The sequence below is a fragment of the Amphiura filiformis genome, chromosome 18, assembly GCF_039555335.1.
Source record: "Amphiura filiformis chromosome 18, Afil_fr2py, whole genome shotgun sequence".
Lineage (NCBI taxonomy): Eukaryota > Metazoa > Echinodermata > Ophiuroidea > Amphilepidida > Amphiuridae > Amphiura > Amphiura filiformis.
The window spans coordinates 5,373,349-5,395,421 of NC_092645.1; the positions used below are offsets into that span (position 1 = coordinate 5,373,349).

A 22,073-nucleotide genomic window follows, 5' to 3' on the forward strand; every position below is an offset into this window, starting at 1 on the left:
AAATTATGCTTAAAAGGCAATGTTAGCACTTTTTCTAGATTGTTTGGAGGAAATTTTAAAAAATCACCTTTTCTGTCAAAAAATCACCTTTTCTGTCCAAACCTGTTTGGCCTGGTCATGAGCAATGCTAGGCCTGACCTCAAACTCTTTCCTACCTCTATATTTTTATTCTCTTTCAGGGTGCTAATAGTTGATGAAGCTCATGAAAGAACTCTGCATACAGACATTCTATTTGGCCTAGTCAAGGATATTGCTAGATTCAGACCAGACCTCAAACTTCTGATTTCAAGTGCATCTATTTCCTCCGTAACTCAAAAACTTGATATTTTTATTCTGTTTTAGGGTGCTAATAGTAGATGAAGCTCATGAAAGAACACTGCATACAGACATTCTGTTTGGCCTAGTCAAGGATATTGCTAGATTCAGACCAGACCTCAAACTTCTGATTTCAAGTGCAACATTGGACACAGAGAAATTCTCGGCGGTAAGTGGAAATAAATCTGATGTGATAATTAAATGGTCAAATGAGTTGATTGGGTTATTACATTTGAAATCTGTACTCCCTTGTGGAAGATTTATGAAAAGTCTTCCACAGAGGGAGTATGTTTTTCAAATGGAATTGGCTAGGGTTAATTATTTTGAAGCCCATATTCCCCCTGTATATGACTATACATGTCTAGTCTAGAGTCCGAAGTTTTCCGTTTTCTAGAATCCATTTTCCGTGTTGTAATCCGTGTTGTAAAATTTGTAAATCTGTGTCATGAATAAAGCTTAAAATGTATAAACAATGATATTAATGTCACAATAAAGTGTTCAATATCGCGATCAATATGCTCTGATTGGAATATTCTCACGATAATAGGCCGACTATTACGATGTTTGGAGGGATATAGGGGTTCATACCTTGGTAATATACCTTCGCTTCGGTATTGTTAAACAGTATTTTTATCATAGAAATTTACATACACAACTCATGATTGTTTTTAACATTTATTTCTCTTATCTTTTAAAGGGACCATTGAAAGAAAATATTATTTGGTATCAAAATAAAGCCCATAAAATATAGAATCAATATCTAAAACAATTGAAGAACTAACTATTTTAGAAATAAAAATACAATGAAAACAACATACTCGATTTACCCCTTCCGACGCTTACATCGCTGGCCATTTATCAAAAATAGAAAATTGGGCGCTTTCTGGATGACGTCATTGTGGTTACGCGATTTGTGTTGTGTTGACATTTTGCCGGGATAATTTGACAACAGCGATCGCGATCTAAATATGAGATGCAATAATCATGATAATACAACCACTTATATAATTATTTAAAGGTAAAGTAAAAACAAAATACCAGTTGATTGTCCACATGTTATCAAAAAGAGGAAGTGGAGGGCCTTTTTATTTTTCATTTATTATTTTTTTACAATACAAATGGATCATTTAGGCCTATGTATTATTCCCGGACATTATTAGTTGTGTATCTTGTAGAGGAGGAGGATAGGATCGAGGCTCTTGTTATTTGATGGTTCTCTGAGAGGATGATTAAAACAAATCCTCTAAATTGAAATGCTTGGACAGAAACAAATCTAATCAATTGGCAATAATAACTTTTGAAACATTAAAAAAAAAAAGTTTTCCCTTATAATATTAAAGAAAATAGCATTAACATTTCAGACTCCCTCAATGGCAATGCCATGCGAAAGGAAGCGGGCGGGACGATCAATTGTTATTTTTTATCATCATCAAGCATGCAGCTTCCTATTTTACTTTTTCATAAATTCAACCCAGGTCAACATGACCAAGATATGATTCTGGTGACTTTATGTAGGCCCTACATGGCATGTATAAAACCATAAAACTAATTATGAGAAGGGCCTAGGCCTAGGCCTATGATATGCAAGACATGCAAGAACATGACATGCAAGCCGTTCTTGAAATAAATTACGAGGAGTGCCAACAAACATACATAGGCCTTGAAAAAGCCTATGCTACAAAAAATAAAAGTACAAACATCAAATGGGAAATATTATAGGCCTACACTTATTTTAATCCATGGATGGTTAGGCCCGGGGTAGGCCTCGGCTATGCGAAATTGATGTCAGTCATTTCTAAAAACGAAATATCAAGCCCGGCGCGCTGTATTTTACAACATTTACCCAATCAACATAAACTTTCTAACTGTAGGCCTACCTTTGATGCTCGGACACTTTGCACTTTCAAGTTTCAGTGGGAGTTGAAATTGGATTAGGCCTATAAGCATTTCCGAAAACGCAAACTAAATGCTGACAGTAAATATTGTTCATATGATTTGTTTGGAGTGACCTTTATATGTTCCTCTCGTGGTTCTTTATCTTCAAATTTGTTTCTCATTTTTCATAGGCTTTTAAAAATAAATAAAAATAAATTTCGGCTTTTATATATAGCGCCTTTTTCCAGATCTCAGAGGGTTCAAAACGCTGTAATTTCTCTGCCATGGTACTTATCACAATCAGATCGCATCATCTAGGCTGGATGCTGTCGAACCTGGCGCAAACCTAGCCGCACTTGGATTGTAACATCCACCAATTATCTTTTCAGCTCCCCAAATTTCATTGCATTGGGTGAAGGAAGTTTTTGATAACCAAAGAATTAATCACCGATTTTTGAGAAGCAGGAGGAAACTGGAGATACCGGAGAAAACCTGCGAGAGCGAGCATGGATACGGGATCCCGGGATCGGGATAAACCAAGTTCACATGAATCTTTGGGCCGCGCGCCGGGGCTTGAAGTTGAACCCGGGACCAACTAGTACAAGGAACTTATACGATGTCCTCATTCACAAACTGATACTATCTGTCCATCGTATAAGACTGTTACCGCACGGCAGCTGGTTGAAGGAATATTACACAGTCAAGAATAGGCTCCATCATTTTTTGTTCTGATCCCTCCCAGTCTCCCAAAACATCAAAACATCAAAAGCGTTGCATATTTACTTACTTAAGACTGTCCTTTTTCATATAACGCAGACAAAGTAGGGCCAAGGTACCTAGAAATGGTCAAATTTTGGCAAGAAATATCTCTGTGTAATCCTATGTAAGTCCCATATCACATCGTTATCGGCGATCGTGATTTTTTTTTCTGAAGTTTGGCTGGTACCCACTAGCGTCATGCATGTGACGTGACAGCTAAAATAATCGACTGGAAATCGGGGATCATTAAAACGTCAACAAATTTCAAAACACAGAAAGCAGTAAACTTAATGGCGAGCGGTCCGAATTTTGAGCCATACAAGTTTGCGTGGTGAACTACGCGCCAACTCGCTCTTCCGAGCCTGGCTTTTGTTTTGAACCTGGTCACATAAGTGTGTCTCTACACGGAGCGACCGCTTAAAGAAACAAACAAACACACTTTAATCACGCCGCAATTCAGCTTCCAAACTTCGAGTCAGGATCGGCTTGCGTTGTAGGCCCGGCGGTTGTAAACCTAGGCCGCACGCCCGGGAGGTAGGCTAATTAGGCCTGAAGAAATTATGTCATGGGCTAACCCAAAACATCATTGCCTTCTCTTACCTATCTTCACCAGATATTTCAGAGGAAATATAAGTAAAGAGTTGCTATATCAGAATGCCATAAAACAAATGATACTCTCTTGCAAAAGCCGAGCAGCTAGCACTGACAGCTTTGACTTTGTCAATATATGTAGGCCTAACTTACTTATGTTTCCCCGTTGTTGGCCAATTTTGTAGCTAGAATTTATATATAGGCCTATCATAGACACCAGTCTAGTGTACGTCTCATGGTTGTCATCTTGCAACAGTCATTGTAGCTTTGTAATTTATATTATCCATTTTAATCAAACTTATTAGGCCTAAAAGGCACAGAAAAGTTCATTGCTGTAAACACGTTCATACGTTGGTTTATGACCAAGTCTGGCCTATGCAGTGTTGCCATGCAGCGGAAAGGATAACCACTTTGACGTCACAGGGGTTGCCACGTGTCTCTGCACATATGAATTGGGCGGAACGACGCAACATTGGGCGCTTTGTCTTTATTTGCTGATTTGGGCGTAAAATGAAGGAAAATTGCGCTTATCATTTTAGAAATGGATTCTATATGTTATTAGCTTTATTTTGATACCAAATATGTTTTTCTTTCAATGGTCCCTTTAACAATTTTTGTCTCATCATACAAAAATGTCATTTTCCGTGTTGTACCTCCGATTCTGTGATTTTCTTCCGTTTTCCGTAAAACGGAAAACTTCAGACTCTAGTCTAGTCCTTTTGTATTCACAGATTATCCATTGTCTTTCTTTTGTTCAAAGTTCATTGCCTTGACAGTTATCTAGAGTAATGGAGGTGGTGTGGACATTATCAACACAATAAGATAAAATTATACTCGATCGCCGAGCGATTGCAATGCACCGCTTTTGGAAAGCCATGGGCAATCGCTGGATTTTGCGATGCATCACTCGTCGCTTTTGCATTTATACTAATCATGGTGATAGCGATTGCAGACGACAATTAAAATTTTCTAAATGCCACAAAATAAATTTATAGAACATCCACTGCTGTCAATAATTATTACTTTGGATTAATTCATCACCGAAAGTTAATAATCGAGAAAGGTAAATTAATTAGCAAAATAGTAGATCCGTTGGTTGTATTAAAATGATTGATTGATGCGTTCATGTGTCAAGCGATATCACACAAAAGTTGAGATTTCTTCAACTCGGAAAAGCGATGTCATTTTTGCATCAGGGCGGGTTAGTGTAGTGGTCTTCTCACTTGCTTCTCACCGCTGTGGCCGGGGTTCAATTCCCCGCAGTGCCATATGTGAGTTTGGTTGCCGATCCATGCTCGCCCTCGCAGGTTTTCTCCGGTGCTCCGCTTTTCCTCCTGCATCTAAAATCGGACCTCTTCCCATATTCCTGTCCCGTCATATCTGGATGGCATCCCTTAAATTTAGTAGCCTCTGATCACTATTGGGCTTAGCCTGGCTTCGGGCGAATGTTATAAATAAAAAATAAATAAAAAACGATAGTAAACACTGGTCATACATGAGAATCGCTTTTCTGCAAAAGCGATCAAGTATAAATTCAGCTATAGCTCAAGATAAAAAACAATCTAGAAACGCCAAGATCATTATTTCGCAAAATTGTGATTTTGTCAACACATAGTGGACCTGAAACACAAGGTAGTGGTTATTGTTAGCCCTCAATTTAGGGTTTAAGCATTGTGTTCCAGGCAGGGTCTTAGCTAGCCACCCGTCCTGGCCATCATTTTAGACGGGAGTTTGCTCCTGGATGGGCAAAATTAATGCCTTTGACAGATGCTATATTATAAATTGTATGTTTTGAGAAGCTAATTGACCTTTTTAGTAGACCCAATTTGTAGAACAAGGCCATATCAACACATATTTGAACTCTTTGAACCCCCCAATGGGCTACAGATGTCTGGAAAATGTTTTAAAGGTCAAATTAGGACAGGCAATGTTATTCAAATGACGGGCAACTCTCAATTTCTAGCTAAGACCCTGGTTCCAGGAGCTCTGTGTTGATGACATCTCAATTTTCAGTTCGAATTATTTCACCCTAGACATGCTAAATGTCAAAAATGTCAATTTTTAAAAATTTGTATTATATCACGAATTAAAAAAAATCAAAAGTTATTTGATATCAGAAGGACATTCCTTGTATTCCGATTGCAATTTGGTGTGTCTGAAGTACTCTCAGGTCCCACAAAAATACTGTGCAAAGGTGGGTGACCGAGTCCGTAAATGATGGTCATCATGTTGTCAGAATCTTTATTCCATTGGGCGATTCCAGAAATTAACTGTACACCCCTAAAGTAGATAATGTAATTTTTACTTTAAAAACTCAGGAATTCTCAGACCAGACTTTAATTGTGTAACAATTGGGAATTCCCAGTTTGTGGGAAATTCTCTTGACAAACTGGAATTTCCCGGAAGAAAAGATAAAATTTCACAAAGATTTTTAGGAAATTCCATGTCTTCTTTAGTGAAGCTGATACATTTTTTTCTTTGAAATTCCCATCTAGAACACACAACCATTGTTGAGAATCCCATGTCTTTTTTAGGGGGGTGCAATTCATTTCCAGAATAGCCCATTGATTGCATCAACACTTCTCATATCCAACTAACAATTGAAATTAATTGAAATTAATTTTTGTTTTTCAGTTTTTTGATGAAGCACCAATATTCAGAATACCAGGAAGAAGATTCCCTGTGGATATATTCTACACAAAGGTAAGATTGGGCTATTCCGGATGATAGCAATACACCCCCTGTGGAAGACATGATCTTAATCTCCCACATAGTGCAGACTTCAAATGGAGTCACCCATTCAGTGTTGTCTGCTCCAAAGTGGGCTGTTCCAGTTGAAATCCATACACCCCCTATGGAAGACATGATCTTAATCTCCTACACGGGGTGTGTAGATTTCAAATGGAGTCACCCATTCAGGTCGTCTGCTCCAAAATGGGGTATTCCAGTTGAAATCCATACACCCCAATGGAAGACATGACCTTAACACAGGGGGTATAGTTTTCAAATGGAGTCAAATCGTGTAAAATCAGACGTTGTTTGGCCAAAATTTATAGATTTTGACTGGAAAGTTTTTGAAAAAATTCAAAACATTTTCAAAATATGTTTGCTATTTTTGTTGCAATTTTTTTGAAAATGTTTTGAAAAATCCAATTTTTGCCAGATTTTTAAGCATTCGGTGATATTTTATGGTCATTTTAGCCTACATTTTTTGTAAAATCCCAACCGAGCGACAATACTTTGTTAAGTCTGTCTGCCAGTAAAAGGATTTGTTTTTTCATCACCTAATTTTTCTTTCTTTTCTTTCTTTGTTTGTTTCAGGCACCTGAAGCAGACTATCTGGATGCATGTGTAGTGTCTGTCCTGCAGATGCACCTGACACAACCACTGGGTGATATTCTGGTCTTCCTGACTGGGCAAGAAGAAATTGAAACCTGCCAAGAAATGTTGCAGGTATAGTATCGCAAACTGAAAGCTAAGCATATATATGTGATGTAGGCCTAATCAAGTAAAATGCAGGGATGTAAGTTTTCAGGCTATTGCCTGAATTCAGGCTTTTTGGTAGTCCAGATATATGCAATTTCTTTTATTTTCAGCCCATTTTAGTGCCATTCTGGTCATTTTCACTTTGTTTTTCAGGCTTATTCAGGCTTTTTGTCAAAAATGGACTTCCACCCCTGAAAATGAGTTAGATATCCGGAATATTGATTTTCAGATATAGCCAATGATAGTATTCAACTTCCTTTGTATTTTATTGTTCTGAGTGACACTAAAATAGCCATATCTCTGGAACTGTAAGTGTAATTATGATGGGTTTTTCAGCAAAATAAACCTCCGAAAATGGCTCATTGAAAACTGAATTTGGATTTTGATCGACATCAAATTCATTTAGCTTGATCGCATCACAATTATGTTAACATATGTTGATATAGCAAATATCCCAACATGTCGACATCAATTTGGACATCTATCGCAAACTGAAACCATAAAGTAATCATCTCACCTACAGCATCAGTCCTGCATGACATGGATTGGTTTTCATCCCAATCACAAGGAAGCAAGCAAGCCAGGGAGGGAGGGAGGGTAGGTATGGAGGGAAGGAGATAGTGGGGAAGTAATGAAGGAAGGAGCAAGCAAGGAAAATAACAAAATAAAAGTGAATAATCATCTGTATATTATTCACAAACCACAATACCGTAAAAACTCAATAGTTAGCATATGTGTTTACTATCGAGTGCTTTTAAAACATGCAAACATGAAGAACCCCATCCACAAAAGTGTAAAAGGTTTTGAGTAAATCATCGATACACATAGTTATATACGAACAAGTAAACCTGCAAATGTGTATCTCAACCCCATTAGCTTAATTGGTAAAGCACCGGACTTAGGTGGTACAATTTCATGTTTTCAAAAGCGCTCAACAGTAAGCACATATGTTAACTATCGAGTTTTTACAGTTTAAACCTAGTAACTTTCTCTTTTTCTTTCTACAGGAAAGAACCAGAAAACTCGGCAGCAAGATCCGTGAGCTACTTGTGCTTCCCATCTATGCCAACCTCCCCTCTGAGATGCAGGCAAAAATCTTTGAACCAGCGCCACCCAACGGTCGTAAAGTTATCCTTGCCACCAACATTGCGGAGACATCGCTAACCATTGATGGAATTATTTACGTCATTGATCCAGGGTTCTGCAAGCAGAAGAGTTACAATGCAAGAACTGGAATGGAGTCACTGGTTGTTACTCCAATATCAAGGGTCTGTACAGAATCAGAGATACCGTATTTAAGTCAAATAGTCGCCCCCCTCAAATAAACGCCCCCACCACTTTTTTCAACCAAGATGTTTCAAATATGCCGGTATTTCCATGCTATCTTGTGTAGTAAGCTTACCAAGTTGCGCACATGGTTGATAATAGTGTCAATAATTGGCGAAAATCTGGATCAGAAACCCGGAAGTAAGCCAGAAGTCAGTGTTTCTAGTTCATAGTTCGTCATTTTAGCGTGTGTTTTTAGTTTACCTAATGATTTTAACGGGAATTATTGTTCTAAAATTGACCTTGAATAAACGCCCCCCTTGGGAAAATGTAACGCCCCCGGGGGCGCTTATTTGACGAAATACGGTATGTATCCTTGTTGATGCAGCTTCAATGTTGACAATTTTGTCAAATGCAAATTGAAAACATTAAAACAGGGTTCCTGCGGTCCTTGAATGTCCTTGAATTTTGAAAACACCTTTTGAAGGCCTTGAAAGTCCTGGAAATTTGCACAAGGTCCTTTGAAAGTCCTTGAAAATTGGAATTTTACCAAAAGTATAATTTTGACAAATTTTGGGGGGTGGAGAGGAGGTATCACTTTTGTTAATATGTGCCGCGTGGAGAGCTACATCATGATTTTTGTGTTGTGGTAAGTTCTTGAAAAGCATGCTTTTGTACCTTGAAAGTCCTTGAAAAGTCCTTATATTTTAAAGGCTTCAAGGTGCGGGAACCTTGTTAAAAGATATTCTTTTCACAAGAATCAATGTGTCTGGCAGGCACTACTATTGTCAGGTGATGTGGGTAATTAATCCACAGTTTAAATAACTATAAAGCTGAAAAAAAGAAACCCTGTTCTACGGGCCCAACCGACCCAGATTTTGAATAAATTGGGAAAGAATTTTCTTGAACAAATGAATGCCAACCCAAATTTCGGAAATTTCAGGAACAATTTTTTTTAAATGTTCTCAAATTGCAAATTATTTGTGACCCGGCAGCACAAATGAGCCGTAAATTCCCTAAATTGTATTCTGAGTTACGGTGTAAAATGTGTACGAAGGTCGATTCATCGGTAACTTAAGCTGGCCCGACATCTGTCTGATTTTGATAGTCAAAAACTAATCAATAATCCTATTGTTGAAGTGGATAATAAGCTTCTACCTTAATGGCTATAGAACTTTTAATAGCTCTGGTCTTTGTTTGCTTTTGCTAAATCCTGTTCAAGTGGTGGGTTACCAGGCATTGTATTTTGTACAGGGATGCATAGTCAACGATTAACACTGAGAGACCTTTCTTAGCCTCGTTGACTAGGGGATGATTTGAAATGACCGCCAATTATGACCGTTTGATATTTATTGCCAGCAATGTGGAAAAAGAGACACATGTAAAAACATAAAAAGCTATCATTTTGTTGAAGGAGCAAAGTTTAACAAACCATAACCCCGGTTCTGGATATCATTTGAAGTCAAATGATATACCATTTTAAAGTTTATGATGTTTATTTTTTAAACACGAAATAAAACAAAATTGACCGGGGTAGGAATTTACGGCTCATTCGCCGTGAACGGTCACATTTACAGATTTTGGTGATTTTGAAAAGAAAAAAAAAAAAGACAGACCGACCGACCGACCCAACTTTTTCTTTTCTTTTATTTTGTAGACATCTGCATAACAGAGAGCTGGGCGAGCAGGTCAATTAAATATTCATTTTAATGATAATGAGCTAATTTGCATTTTTTTAATTGTTTTTTTTTTTTAAAGTTCAAATAATTATATTTTTTCACAAACATTATCCTTACAAATGTTTTTTTTTTCTTCTACTTTTTTTGGTCTAATTTACATATTCATTATTATGATAATGAGCTAATTTGCATATTATTTGTTTTATTCTTTCTTTCCTTAGGCATCTGCTAATCAAAGAGCTGGGCGAGCAGGTCGTGTGGCAGCAGGTAAATGTTTTCGTCTCTATACAGCATGGGCTTTCAAGAATGAACTGGAGGATGATTCTATACCAGAGGTAATGGACTACCGTAAAACCCCGTGTGCAAGCATATAGAGTGCTTCTGATGAAAGCTACATTAATCCAGGCGCCATTATTGAGTTTGAGCAAATAAATTACGGATCCAAGCATATACAAACAAGTATTATTTTAAGACCAATCTATTGTATTGGTATATTTACGCTTGCTTCAATTAATTTAGCTTTCATAAAAACACTATATATGCTTGTAGATCGGGTTTTACGGTATTCCAGTTGAAATCATACATCCCCTATGGAAGACATGACTTAATCTCTCACACAGGGGTGGTGATTTCAAATGAGTCACCCATTTAGGTAACCCCATTTGAAATTCACACCCCTGTGTAGGAGATTATTAGGTTGTGTCAGTCCATAGGGGGTTCATGGATTTCAATTGAATAGCCCAATTGCTTGGTTGTTTGTTTATTGTTTATTTGGCTGTTTGTTGTTTGTTTGTATTTAAATGTTTTGAAATGTAAGGACTACTTGGCCTTCAAATCGTGACACTTTCAGCGGGGATCAACATTTTTCAAAGTTTAAGTATTTCTTGAAGTGAAGAATCATTTTTTTAAGTAAATCTTTTTGGAAAAAGCTGTAAAATTTCTCATTTTAGGCGACAGAAAAAACAATCATGTTTTACGGGTCCAATCGACCCAGATTTTGTGTTTTTGGCGATTTTTTTTCCCTTTTTGCTAAAATCATGAAAAATCAGCCGTTTTGGGGCCAAAGTTTATTGATTTTGACTGAAAATTTTGGAAAAAAATTCAGAATATATAAAAAAATTTGCAAAAAAAAATCATTGAATTTAAACAAAATTGTCCAGATTTTGGTGACATTTTATTGTCATTTTAGCCTCCAGAATTTAAATTTTTTTAATAAAACAGAGGTTTTTTTGTCCCCTTATTTTCAGATTTTGATTTGTCATGTCATTTCCATCACTTTTGTTTTGGGGTGATAATGTGAATCATTTAGGCTACTATTGTTTGTATGTTTTGCTTATACTTCTCTATCAGATGAATGACCTTTTTAATCCTAACTTTATAAAAAATCTTACAAAGAAAATCACTGGGCATGCATGCATTCCATGTGATGCCATGACACAATCAGCCTAAGTCATATATACGCACGGAATCGCTGACCGGCCAGTGAATCCCTGTGGCTACAGTTTGGTGATCTTGTTTTGGTGAAATTGAGTTAGCTTGAAGTTCCCCTGGACAAGGAACTTACTGCTAATTGTCTTGTTGTAACCTGTACGAAACTCGGGAGCTGATCCTAGTTGGAAGGTTATTTGTGGAATGTCTAGGTGTGCGCTCTTGTAGCAGCAAAGTCCCTGAATTGTTGTTAAATAGTTTATGGAATGATGTGGGGCCATAGTTGTCAGCGACAAACTGTAAAGTGTGCTGAGGCTTGTGGATCAACATCTAGTCGTTGTGCCTGTGTGTAGCGCACTATAAATCACTGCACTTTTTTTTTGTGCTTGGCATCCGAGATGTCTAAGATTCGAATCCCAGCCAGGGGTGCCAAGTAACTTCTTTGTTCATCGTCTCTCCTATTTCGATCTTTCTTTCTTTCCTGTTTGATAGCCAAAACCATGCTTAGCGTTAGAGTTAATTGATAGATTTTACTTATAATTATTAAATTAACAATTTTGTTTTGTGTCACTCAGATCCAAAGAACAAATCTAGGAAATGTTGTTCTACTCTTAAAAAGTCTCGAATCAACGATCTTATCCACTTTGATTTCATGGACCCACCGCCTCATGAGACACTTGTCCTAGCGCTTGAACAACTGTATGCGTTGGGGGCGCTTAACTGCAAAGGTGAACTGACAAAGCTGGGACGAAGGATGGCTGAGTTCCCTGTGGACCCGATGTTGTCAAAAATGATACTAGCTTCAGAAAAGTAAGTAATCAGCATTGTAATTGAATAGTGTCAATCTCAGATGTTGAAATTTGTTGTTATATGGGGTATTCCATTTTAAATCCACACTACCCCTGTGGGAGATTTAGCTCAAGTCATCCACAGAGGGAGTATGGGTTTCAAATAGAAAAGATAATTGGGTAACTTCCATTTGAAATACTCACTCCAGTTTGGAAGATATAAGATAAGCCATATACAGGGGGAGTATGCGTTTCAAAATAATAAACCATAGACAATTCCATTTTTTTTAAATAGTCCCTCTGTGGAAGACTTTTCTCAAAACTTCCACAAGATTTCAAATAGAACAGCCGAATGACGAGCTAAGCCCACCAAGTTGAGGATTGCAGATCACTAGGTGATGCTGGATATAAAAATGTACTCAGGAGATATAATAGAAAGGTACTGAACTGTAAAGGTAAACTTAACCAAGCAGCAGAGGGGATTCGCGGTATTCCCTGTTTAGTAGATATAAGCCCTTTCGCAATTTCGCTAGACCTTTGGTGTTTTCAGTAAATGATAGCCTATTGTATGTATAGTGTAATAATTACAGTAACTCAATTTTCAAAAATGCCTCCTTTGGCCCCCATGGACCAGATCGTATCACATATTATGAGAGTCAAAACTTTCATAGGCCTTGGTGTTTTTGCCCATCTAACTATTCAAAATCACCTCTCAAAATATGAACCAAATAATTATGGTACAGCTCTGATTCAAATTCATCGAAAAAGCTACACAAGCTACCTGCACAGAATAAATGGTAAGAGTTTTCATTGACCTTATTGCCTCATAAGTGATATTACAATATCTTTCCTAATATGTGACATGATCAAGGTGAATGAGTCACATGTCGACCCTGGTCGAAAATGAGTTTTACATATGTTTCTAAAGAGGACATTAAGAGCTTTCAGAAACTGAAAACCCCATGTTGATACGACTTTTCTTTGCGAAGTTACATCAATTTATCAATCACTGAAAACAATATAAAACAAAAGAATTTTAACACTTTCTTTGCCAATATCTCAAAATCAATATTAGCGATATGCGACTCATTTCCCTTGATCGTGTCACATATTGTGTTATATTTTGTCTTGGTACATGCAGGTACCAGTGCTCTGAAGAGATATTGACCATCACTGCTATGCTCTCAGTTAACAATTCCATCTTCTACCGACCTAAAGACAAGATTGTCCATGCAGACAATGCTAGAGTCAATTTCTTTGTACCAGGGGGTGATCATCTTACACTCATGAATGTCTATAATCAGGTAAACTTGGTAGATTGTGAAGTAGGGTGTGGGGGTGTTTGTGTGGATTGGGGTTTGTAAGGGTGTGTGTGTTCTACAAGATAGTCCGACAATCCATGTTGACAATATGCTAGAGTCAACTTCTTACCAGCGATAGATCATCTTACACTCGTGAATGGCAATAATCAGGTAATTTGTGTGTGGTGGTAATTGTATGAGGATTCGTTGGACTGTTAAAATAGTTCATTTTGAACAATTCCAGTGAAAAATGATGTTGACTACTCACATTTTTAGTGACATTTTACCACTACACTAGTGGTTTCATCAGACTGGCAACTCATCACATCTTACTGCTTCCTTTTAGGCAACAGGAACCACCATAGAGGGTGTGATGAGTTGGTCAAAGAAGTTGTTGAGTGAATAGGTTGACAAGACGTACCACTAGATGGCTGAAAGAAGCCATATGGATATGCCAAAAAGGAAAAGACACTCTAAACAAGGAGGAGGGGCCTATTAACAACAACTTCTTTGACCAACTCATCACGCCCTCTATGGTGGTTCCTGTTGCCTATAAAAGGAAGCAGTCGGATGTGATGAGTTGCCAGTTTGATGAAACCACTAGTGTAGTGGTGAAACATCACTAAAAATGTGAGTAGTCAATATCATTTTTCACTGGAATTGTTCAAAATGATCCATGTTAACAGTTGAATCCAACATTCCAAATGAACTTGTTCAAAGATATGAGGATTAGTTGGAGTTTTTAAGAATACAGTAGAACTGTTCAAAAAGTGCCACAACATTTATTGTTTCATTGCAGTGGGTTGAAACAGATCATTCCACACAGTGGTGCTTTGAGAACTTCATCCAGCATCGATCTATGCGCGAGCTCGCGATGTCACGTGATCAGCTTGTGGGTCTGATGGAGAGAGTTGAGATTAAGTTGACTTCAAACCCCATGGATACAGTGCAAATCAGGAAGGTGAGTCAGTTTGTGTATTATCCTTCAGAATTTTTCTGCTTTTACAGGATTTCCTGCTTTTTTTGTGGTCCAAATTTCCGCACTTTCTTTTAATTTCAGCCTGTTTTTGGCCTTTTTAGCTCAAACTTTTCAGGTTTTTTCATGGATGATCATTCTCATGCCTGATCCTTGGGTCCAATTATGTGTCATATGACAACGCCTTTGTGTGTAATATTATCATATCTTTTATTATGCTATCACATTGATATTCTATTAGGTTGAGTTTTTGTGCAATGGTAAGTGTGGGAGTGCACCAGTGGATGTTGGTGGGTCTGTATGGGTATGGGAGAGGGGTGTGTGAGGGGGTGTGTGCAGGGATGTGTTTGAGATGTGGTGTTGGGGTGAGTTCGGTTGAGTATGAGCTACAGCTATTAATTAATTCTTTGATTGTACCTTTTAAAATTTTCATTGAGTATGTATTGTACAATAATTCAAGATTTTTATGTATTTTATTATTATTTGCATTTCTTTATATAAATTTGATTGTAATTATTGTAATTCACCATGCAATTCAGCCATTTTGGCTGCTATTTGAGTGTTTTTAATAAATATACCTGAATTAATTAATTTAATTTAATGTAATTTTGATAAGCTATCTGCTAGGAGGGAGCAACATTACCTGAATTTCGCTTGTTTATTGTCCAAGTGATCGCACAATCAAGTTGCTTCCTCCCTGCAGAGGTCAGGTTCATGGGAGACAATTAAGAAACAATTCCAATCTCACCTAGCTCTGATCACATGATAGGTTTGCTAGGAGCCAGTCCCTTTGTTGGGTTACTAAACAGTTACCCATCATAATTCTGCCTCCTCTCCAGCATTGCCTTGCTTTGGGTCTTGTTTCTTTTTGGCTGCCTTTTGTTCTGATCTCGTTTGTTGTTTATATTTATTTTATAATGTTGTTATATATATTGCTTTTCTCATTGTATTTTTTTGCTAGTGTACAATATAATTCGGCCTCAGGGCTGCGATTTTGTGTGAATAAAATCATATCATGTGACCAACTATAGGAACTACATAAGTTTCCCCCCTCCCACCAAACACTTTTTGAAATAAATCACAAAATATTTTACGAAATGTAAAACGGTATGTGTGGCATTTATTTGTTTTACACATGTGAACCAATTTATTGCATCGCACATCATTGCGTTCAGTCACAATGGTTCATTATGTAAATTAATAAAGCCGAGTCCATAGCAGTCAGGTTTTCCTTAACAAACACATGAATAAGCCTGGCCTACTGTATTGTTTGAGAGTTGACTCCTATGGACTCAGCTAAATAAAAAAATAAACCCAGTCAGCCAGGATGTCTCGAAACTACCAACTTGCGACTTTACGCTCATTTTGTGGTAGCAGCACAGAGGAGTAAGATAAGACAGAGCGCGTACCACCGTTCAAAGTCTCCGCCTCATCCGATAATGAGGGCCGATTGTTCTGTGAAATGCGACAGGCGAGACTGCTACGCAATTACCACGTATTTTCATGGTCTATTGCGTAATCGCGAAAGCACGCAATGCTCTATCGCGGATACGCGAAGGCACTTAGCGCTGGCGTGATTGTTAGACACTACACGATCGAACAATCGGCCCTCATGAATATGCGAGAACTTACACCATACAATACACGGGGACTTTGACTGATGGTACGCGGTCTGTTTCTCTTTCGTCCATGGCGGCCCTAATTTGGTAAAACAACCTAACTCGAAGATAGAAGTTTTACCTAATTAAGGCTCTGCTGAAAAATATTTAGACCTGCTTTGGTGAAAACCCCGAGTTTTGGGAACACAATAATAAGTTGGACACTTGAAAAAAAGAAATGGCATGAAGGCTTTTAAACTTTTTTCAGTACAGTCCTAATTAGGCATAAAAGTCTATATCGAGTTAGGTCGTTTTACCAAATTAGGGCCGAAATTGGGTAGCAGGTCACATTTCTGCATTCTACAAATATAACACCTGGCAGCTATTGCACATAATTTCTATTTCTATTTCCCACCAGGCTGTCACAGCAGGATTCTTCTATCACACAGCCAAATTTGGTAAAGGTGGGCAGTACAAGACAGTGAAGCATCAGCAGACCGTTATGGTCCACCCTAATAGCTGCCTGTTTGAGGAGCAGCCTAAATGGATTATCTACCATGAGCTGGTATTCACTACCAAAGAATTCATGAGACAGGTAAGAAGAGCATTTTACAAGCTACGGAATTCTGCAGGGTTGAACTATTCTACTGATACGGCCAAAAAAAATGGTTTGTCTCAAAGCTTGCGCGCACATTTGTAAAATCGCGCAATTTGAATAAAAAATAAATGCAGAAATTTGTTTTATTTCAATTTTTTTTTCTTTCTTTTTTTCCAGAAAAATTTGGCGAAAATCAGATTTTTTTTCTCAAAATACCATAAAAATACCAAGTCGCAAAAAAAAAATTGCATTTCGCATTTGTTTTCAAACTAATCGTGAGCTTTGAGGCAAACCTTTATTTTTTATGGCCTAATTGTGCAATGTGCTCACATTTCAATTTTAACTTTCTCCTTTTGCAATGATTTGAAGTGCATAATGCCCCAGAAAAATCAAGAAAATGGTTCTCCCTAGTTAAAGCCTTAATGTACGATTTCCGTCAAATTTTAATTTGTTATTCTTTAATCACAATGTTGAAATAATATTAGTAATAACTGCCGGGAAGGACTGCTGTCCATTTTAAGTTGAAATAACAAGCTAAAGAAACCCCACTGGTTATTTTGGCCATTTAACATGCAGTTCTATGGTAGGACATATTATCATAATTTTAAATTATGATAATATGTCAAACTTTCCTCTGTTGACCTACAAGTTGGGACATGTGTAAACATTACAAATATGCAAAAAAATCAGGTTTGAAAAAATTAACCAATTTCATATTATAAGATCATACATTATGGCTTTAAGTTTTTGATATTTTGGCTGTGATTATTGGCTTATATTTCAATTTTCCTCTTTTGCATTTGACAAGTTATTATTCTGATTACATGTATCTAAAAACTTGGATTTCTTTATTTTACATGTAATTGATCAATTATATTTCTTGTTTTAACTTGCAGGTCATCGAAATAGAAAACTCATGGCTCCTGGAGGTTGCCCCTCATTACTACAAGGCAAAAGAACTCGAAGATGGGTCTAAGAGAAAAATGCCTAAGAACACTGGCAAATCCAAGGATGAATTGAGATGACCCTCCTCATGTTGATGAAGGCATAAATTCTACTTGACTTGACTACTTGGTTTTACTCCATGTACGTAGTCATCACTGTGTACCATGCAACAGAACTTGAAGATGGTCTAAATGAAACATGCCAAAGAGCACTGGCAAATCCAAGGATGAATTGAAGTGACCCTCCTCCAGTGATCGAATTCGACGGTATCGCATCGCAAAATGCGATGCAATTTCCATCAACTGCTATGCACTTTTCCAAAATGCATAGCTATACTGCTATGCAAACATGTGTTTTGCATAGCACAAACTGCCGGTTTTACTCCATGCACATATCATGCAAAAGAGCTTGAAGATGGGTCAAAATGAAAAATGTCAAAGAACACTGGCAAATTCAAGGATGAATTGAGATGACCCTCCCAATGTTGAAGTCATAAATTCTACTTTATGGGTTTCGCTTTGTGTACGCAGTTCTACCCTGTGTATATGGTGCACAGTTAAGAACTGCAAAAGAGCTTCAAAATAGGTCTAAATGAAAAATGCTAAAGAATACGGGGAAATTGAAGGATGAATGGATGTGACCCTCCTCCGGTTGAAGTCACAAATTCTACTTGACAGGTTTTACTCCGTATACATACTTCTTCACTGTACCATCAAAAGAACTTGAAGTTGGGTCGTAATGAAAAATACAAGAGTGCTGGGAAATCCCAAGGATGAATGAATGTATTCGTCCTCGTGTACTCGGTTTTTCACTGTGTACCATGCGAAAGAGCTTAAAGAAGATGTGTCAAAAAATGTCAAAGAACACTTGAAAATAAAAGGACGAATTAAGGTGATATAATTCTGGTCATAGACTGAACTTTCCAGAGCTTGTTATTTATTGTCAATTTTTTATGTAGCTTCTCACTGTGACCTATTTGATTTGAAATCTGCCGTATTGCTATGAAAGATAGGAATATCTTCCACAGCAGGTTAAAATTTAAGCAATTCAAAGGACAGATATCTGAACATTTATTTGTGGATATTTAGAGGTAAATATTGCATAGAGAAAGAAACAGCCACAATTAAAATAAAACAATTGACTTTGGTTTTCAAAAGAACAGTTTTTATTATAAAACAATTTAAACACATGAAGATTATTTTCTTATAAGCATGCAAATGTATGTGCTTTATGTTATGTGATTTTGTACAACATATTGTCAAATGTACAGTTCTAATGACGCAAATAAATATGAATATATGAATATAATACAATCCTGTAATACTGGCTTTTGAACTTTTTTTAGTTTTGTACAAATAGCCTCTTTGGGTCGGTTTCTTGAAGCTCGGCTAGAGTCAAGGCTACCAAGGCCATTTTTTTTTTAATATACCGTATTTCTTGAATAAACGCCCCGGGCGTTACATTTTCCAAACAGGGCACGTTTATTAGAGGTCATTTATAGACTGATGATAATTCCCTTGAAAATCATTCAAGGGAAGGTTAAAACTTGAAATGAAGAACTATGAACTAGAAACACGGGTTTTCGCCAATTATCGAAGCTATTATCGACCATGTGGGTAACTTGGTAAGCTTACTATACAAGATAGCATGGAAATATCAGCATTTTTGAAACATCTTGGTTGAAAAAAGTGGTGGGGGCATTTATTTGAGGTGGGGGCATTTATTTGAGGGGGGGACTACTCAAGGAAATACGGTAATCATGTTGTGATGTATGTATATAAATTGAATAAGGCTTGGACCAAGTAGTCTTAACAAACTCAAGCTATAGATCTGCTTTACTTCATTTACTTCATCAAACATGTTAAAGAAATGTCCACAATTTCATACAGTTTCTTGTATGAGTTTGAATCTTGAACCACAGAAAATTCAGAAAATGTTTGCATTGGTAGCTAGGGCTATCCCACTCACCTTGCCTCTCTTGCAAGTTGCATAGCCCATTTTACATCATACACAGTGAGTATGAATTTCAACTGGTATTCTGTCGGTCCGTGCCACGTCAGTTCCGGTTGATGATGCAACTCAAATTTGAGTGAAAACAAGTCCTTGGTTCGATTTTTTTCTTCATGATTTCTGTCATTGGTGTTGTGTATATTTTGATCGCAAATAGTCAGTGGAATCAAACAAGTTTCTAAGTTTTCAGAGTGGAAGTTACTTATTTGATTTATCGTTTTATATAATGACAAACTGACAATTAAAGTCCATGGTCGAGTGTTGGTTTTTCCGAAATTGACGATGTCCAGACTGGAGTGACAACATCCATAGTCTCCTTCACAGCCGGTTTCTATCGTTGATTACAAACCGTGAGCCACGTGAAGCTTGGGCCCAAGACTAGAAGCTGGACCGACAGAATAGCCCATTTTACATCATACACACTGAGTATGAATTTCAACTGGTATAGCCCATTTTACATCATACACAGTGAGTGAGCATAAAGATACAATGTATTTTCAAAACAATATCCCACTAGTTTATCATGCTATACATATTATTATTATCCTGCAAATATTATGGCAGTCTATGCAAATATACTTGAAAAGTACAAATTGTTATAAGTTACATACATACCATGGTTATATCACTGCATAATGATATTAATTAAATACAAAATATTAACTACCCAGCAAACACAAAAAGTTTTACAGAAAACAATTTTTTGTCCGGTTATATAAAGGGTATAAAATATTTTAATAACGTTCCAAAACATTTTTAAAAACTTGATGGAAAACATGACATAATATACTACTCAAGAGTTGACAAAATATTTTACAACATTTTGACGCTTAAAGACGCTTTCGATGTTGATGTTGTAATGTTTTTTCATATTGAATGTTTTAAAAATGTTTTCATGACCTTCATATAACCGGACATTTAAATGATAAATAATACATTTTGGATAAAACCAAAATGTGTTTTTAAAAACATTTGTTGTACCGTATGACCTGTCCTTTTGTACGAATAGACCGTAAATGTCCTCAATTGTATTCTGAGTTACAGTGTAAAATGGGCATGAAGGTCATATTCATAGAAATTTCAATTTGGTGCTACGTGTATCTCATTAAATGAGGTACACGTAGCACCAAACAGATGTACCTATGAATACGATCTTCATGCCCAATTTACACTATAACTCAGACTACAATTGAGGACATTTACGACTCATTCGTGGTGTGTACGGTCACATTTGTGTGTTTCCTGGGTATGAACCTGTCCTTTTGTATTATGACTATAGAGGGCAATATACTGACTTTTTTGTGATACCGTTAAAAGCAATGGACCGTTAAAAGCAATGGTATTATACTGAATGTCTCTGATACAAATTTTGCAATTTTATTTACATGAATGGTGTTCCCTGCTGTCCCTGCATACTATTTTTTTTTTTTTTTTTTTCTTTTTTTTTTTGAAAAAAGCGAAGCACTACGCAGGAATTTGTTTGTACGGGTGTGTGTTTTTTTCACCTACAAACGTGGATCCACCTATGACATTTCACGTACCCATGGGAACTGTGGACATCCACGGTCGTAAGAGAGCAACAGAGGGCGCTACATGCCGTAATAAAGTCTATGGAATATAGGTTCCACATCATAGGTATAATACCAGGTCCACGATTTGGTGGTTAAATATCATGCCTTACCACAAATGTCCATGCTTTCAATTTGCTGGCGTAGTGCACGTTAGAATATGACCATTGCTATGTCAACTGGCTCACACTTTCTTTGTTACGAACCACTGATCAAAATGATCACAACACAAAGCCTATGGCATATCCTAATTTGAAAAAGGTGTATGAGCCCAGGCTTGAACCAGTAACCAATAGTTACTGACGTGCACTACGGCAGCGAATAGTGAAATGTCAGTGCGTAGAAGTCCACGGTTATGCTGTGAACTACATAGGAGGCACATAGGGCTCACGTTTGTCTGTGAAAACATGTAGGAGTTTGTGTGTGCGTTTTTTTAACCCACTTTTTCTTGTTTTCTGCTGCACAATCACTTTTTTTTAAATAATGAAAAAAAGGTGCTACAGTTTGTTCGGCTTATAATAGGTGAAAAAAAAGACTCGTAACAGGTAACACCATGTATTGAAATACACATAGAATGGTGTGTACGCAGCTGGGCACTGCACTTATGCTAGTTGTGCGTTGCGTAATGCGTGTCTGGCGCAGCACGCTTATGTGAATTTACACAAGCGTGAGTTGGGACTCACGCGCAGTAACAAAAACCGAATAATTTTGCATATTATAAGCTGAACAAACTTTAGGATGGTTTTTACATATTTATGCATGTGGATTTGAAAGACAAACCCTTTTTTTCAGGGGGTTTTATTAAAACCTACAAGAGTAACCCAAACCACCTAATCTCCTCTAAATTTACAACCCATAGTCTATTCAGTATAAGATGGCACATGACCTTG

At 37.1% G+C, this 22,073-nt stretch overlaps 1 protein-coding gene across 1 annotated transcript in view; it reads left to right on the top strand.

Annotated features, from left to right (window-relative positions):
• The window catches only part of LOC140139786 (pre-mRNA-splicing factor ATP-dependent RNA helicase DHX16-like), a 42,943-nt gene extending 24,017 nt beyond the window's left edge, over nt 1-18,926 (top strand). Inside the window, 11 exon segments of the mRNA XM_072161497.1 lie at nt 343-484; nt 6,175-6,243; nt 6,862-6,993; nt 8,034-8,294; nt 10,193-10,306; nt 11,975-12,020; nt 12,023-12,209; nt 13,329-13,491; nt 14,288-14,449; nt 16,481-16,657; nt 17,557-18,926. Of these exon segments, the coding sequence (XP_072017598.1) occupies nt 343-484; nt 6,175-6,243; nt 6,862-6,993; nt 8,034-8,294; nt 10,193-10,306; nt 11,975-12,020; nt 12,023-12,209; nt 13,329-13,491; nt 14,288-14,449; nt 16,481-16,657; nt 17,557-17,685 (1,582 nt within the window). The 3' untranslated portion in view covers nt 17,686-18,926.
• The last annotated feature ends 3,147 nt before the right edge of the window (nt 18,927-22,073 follow it).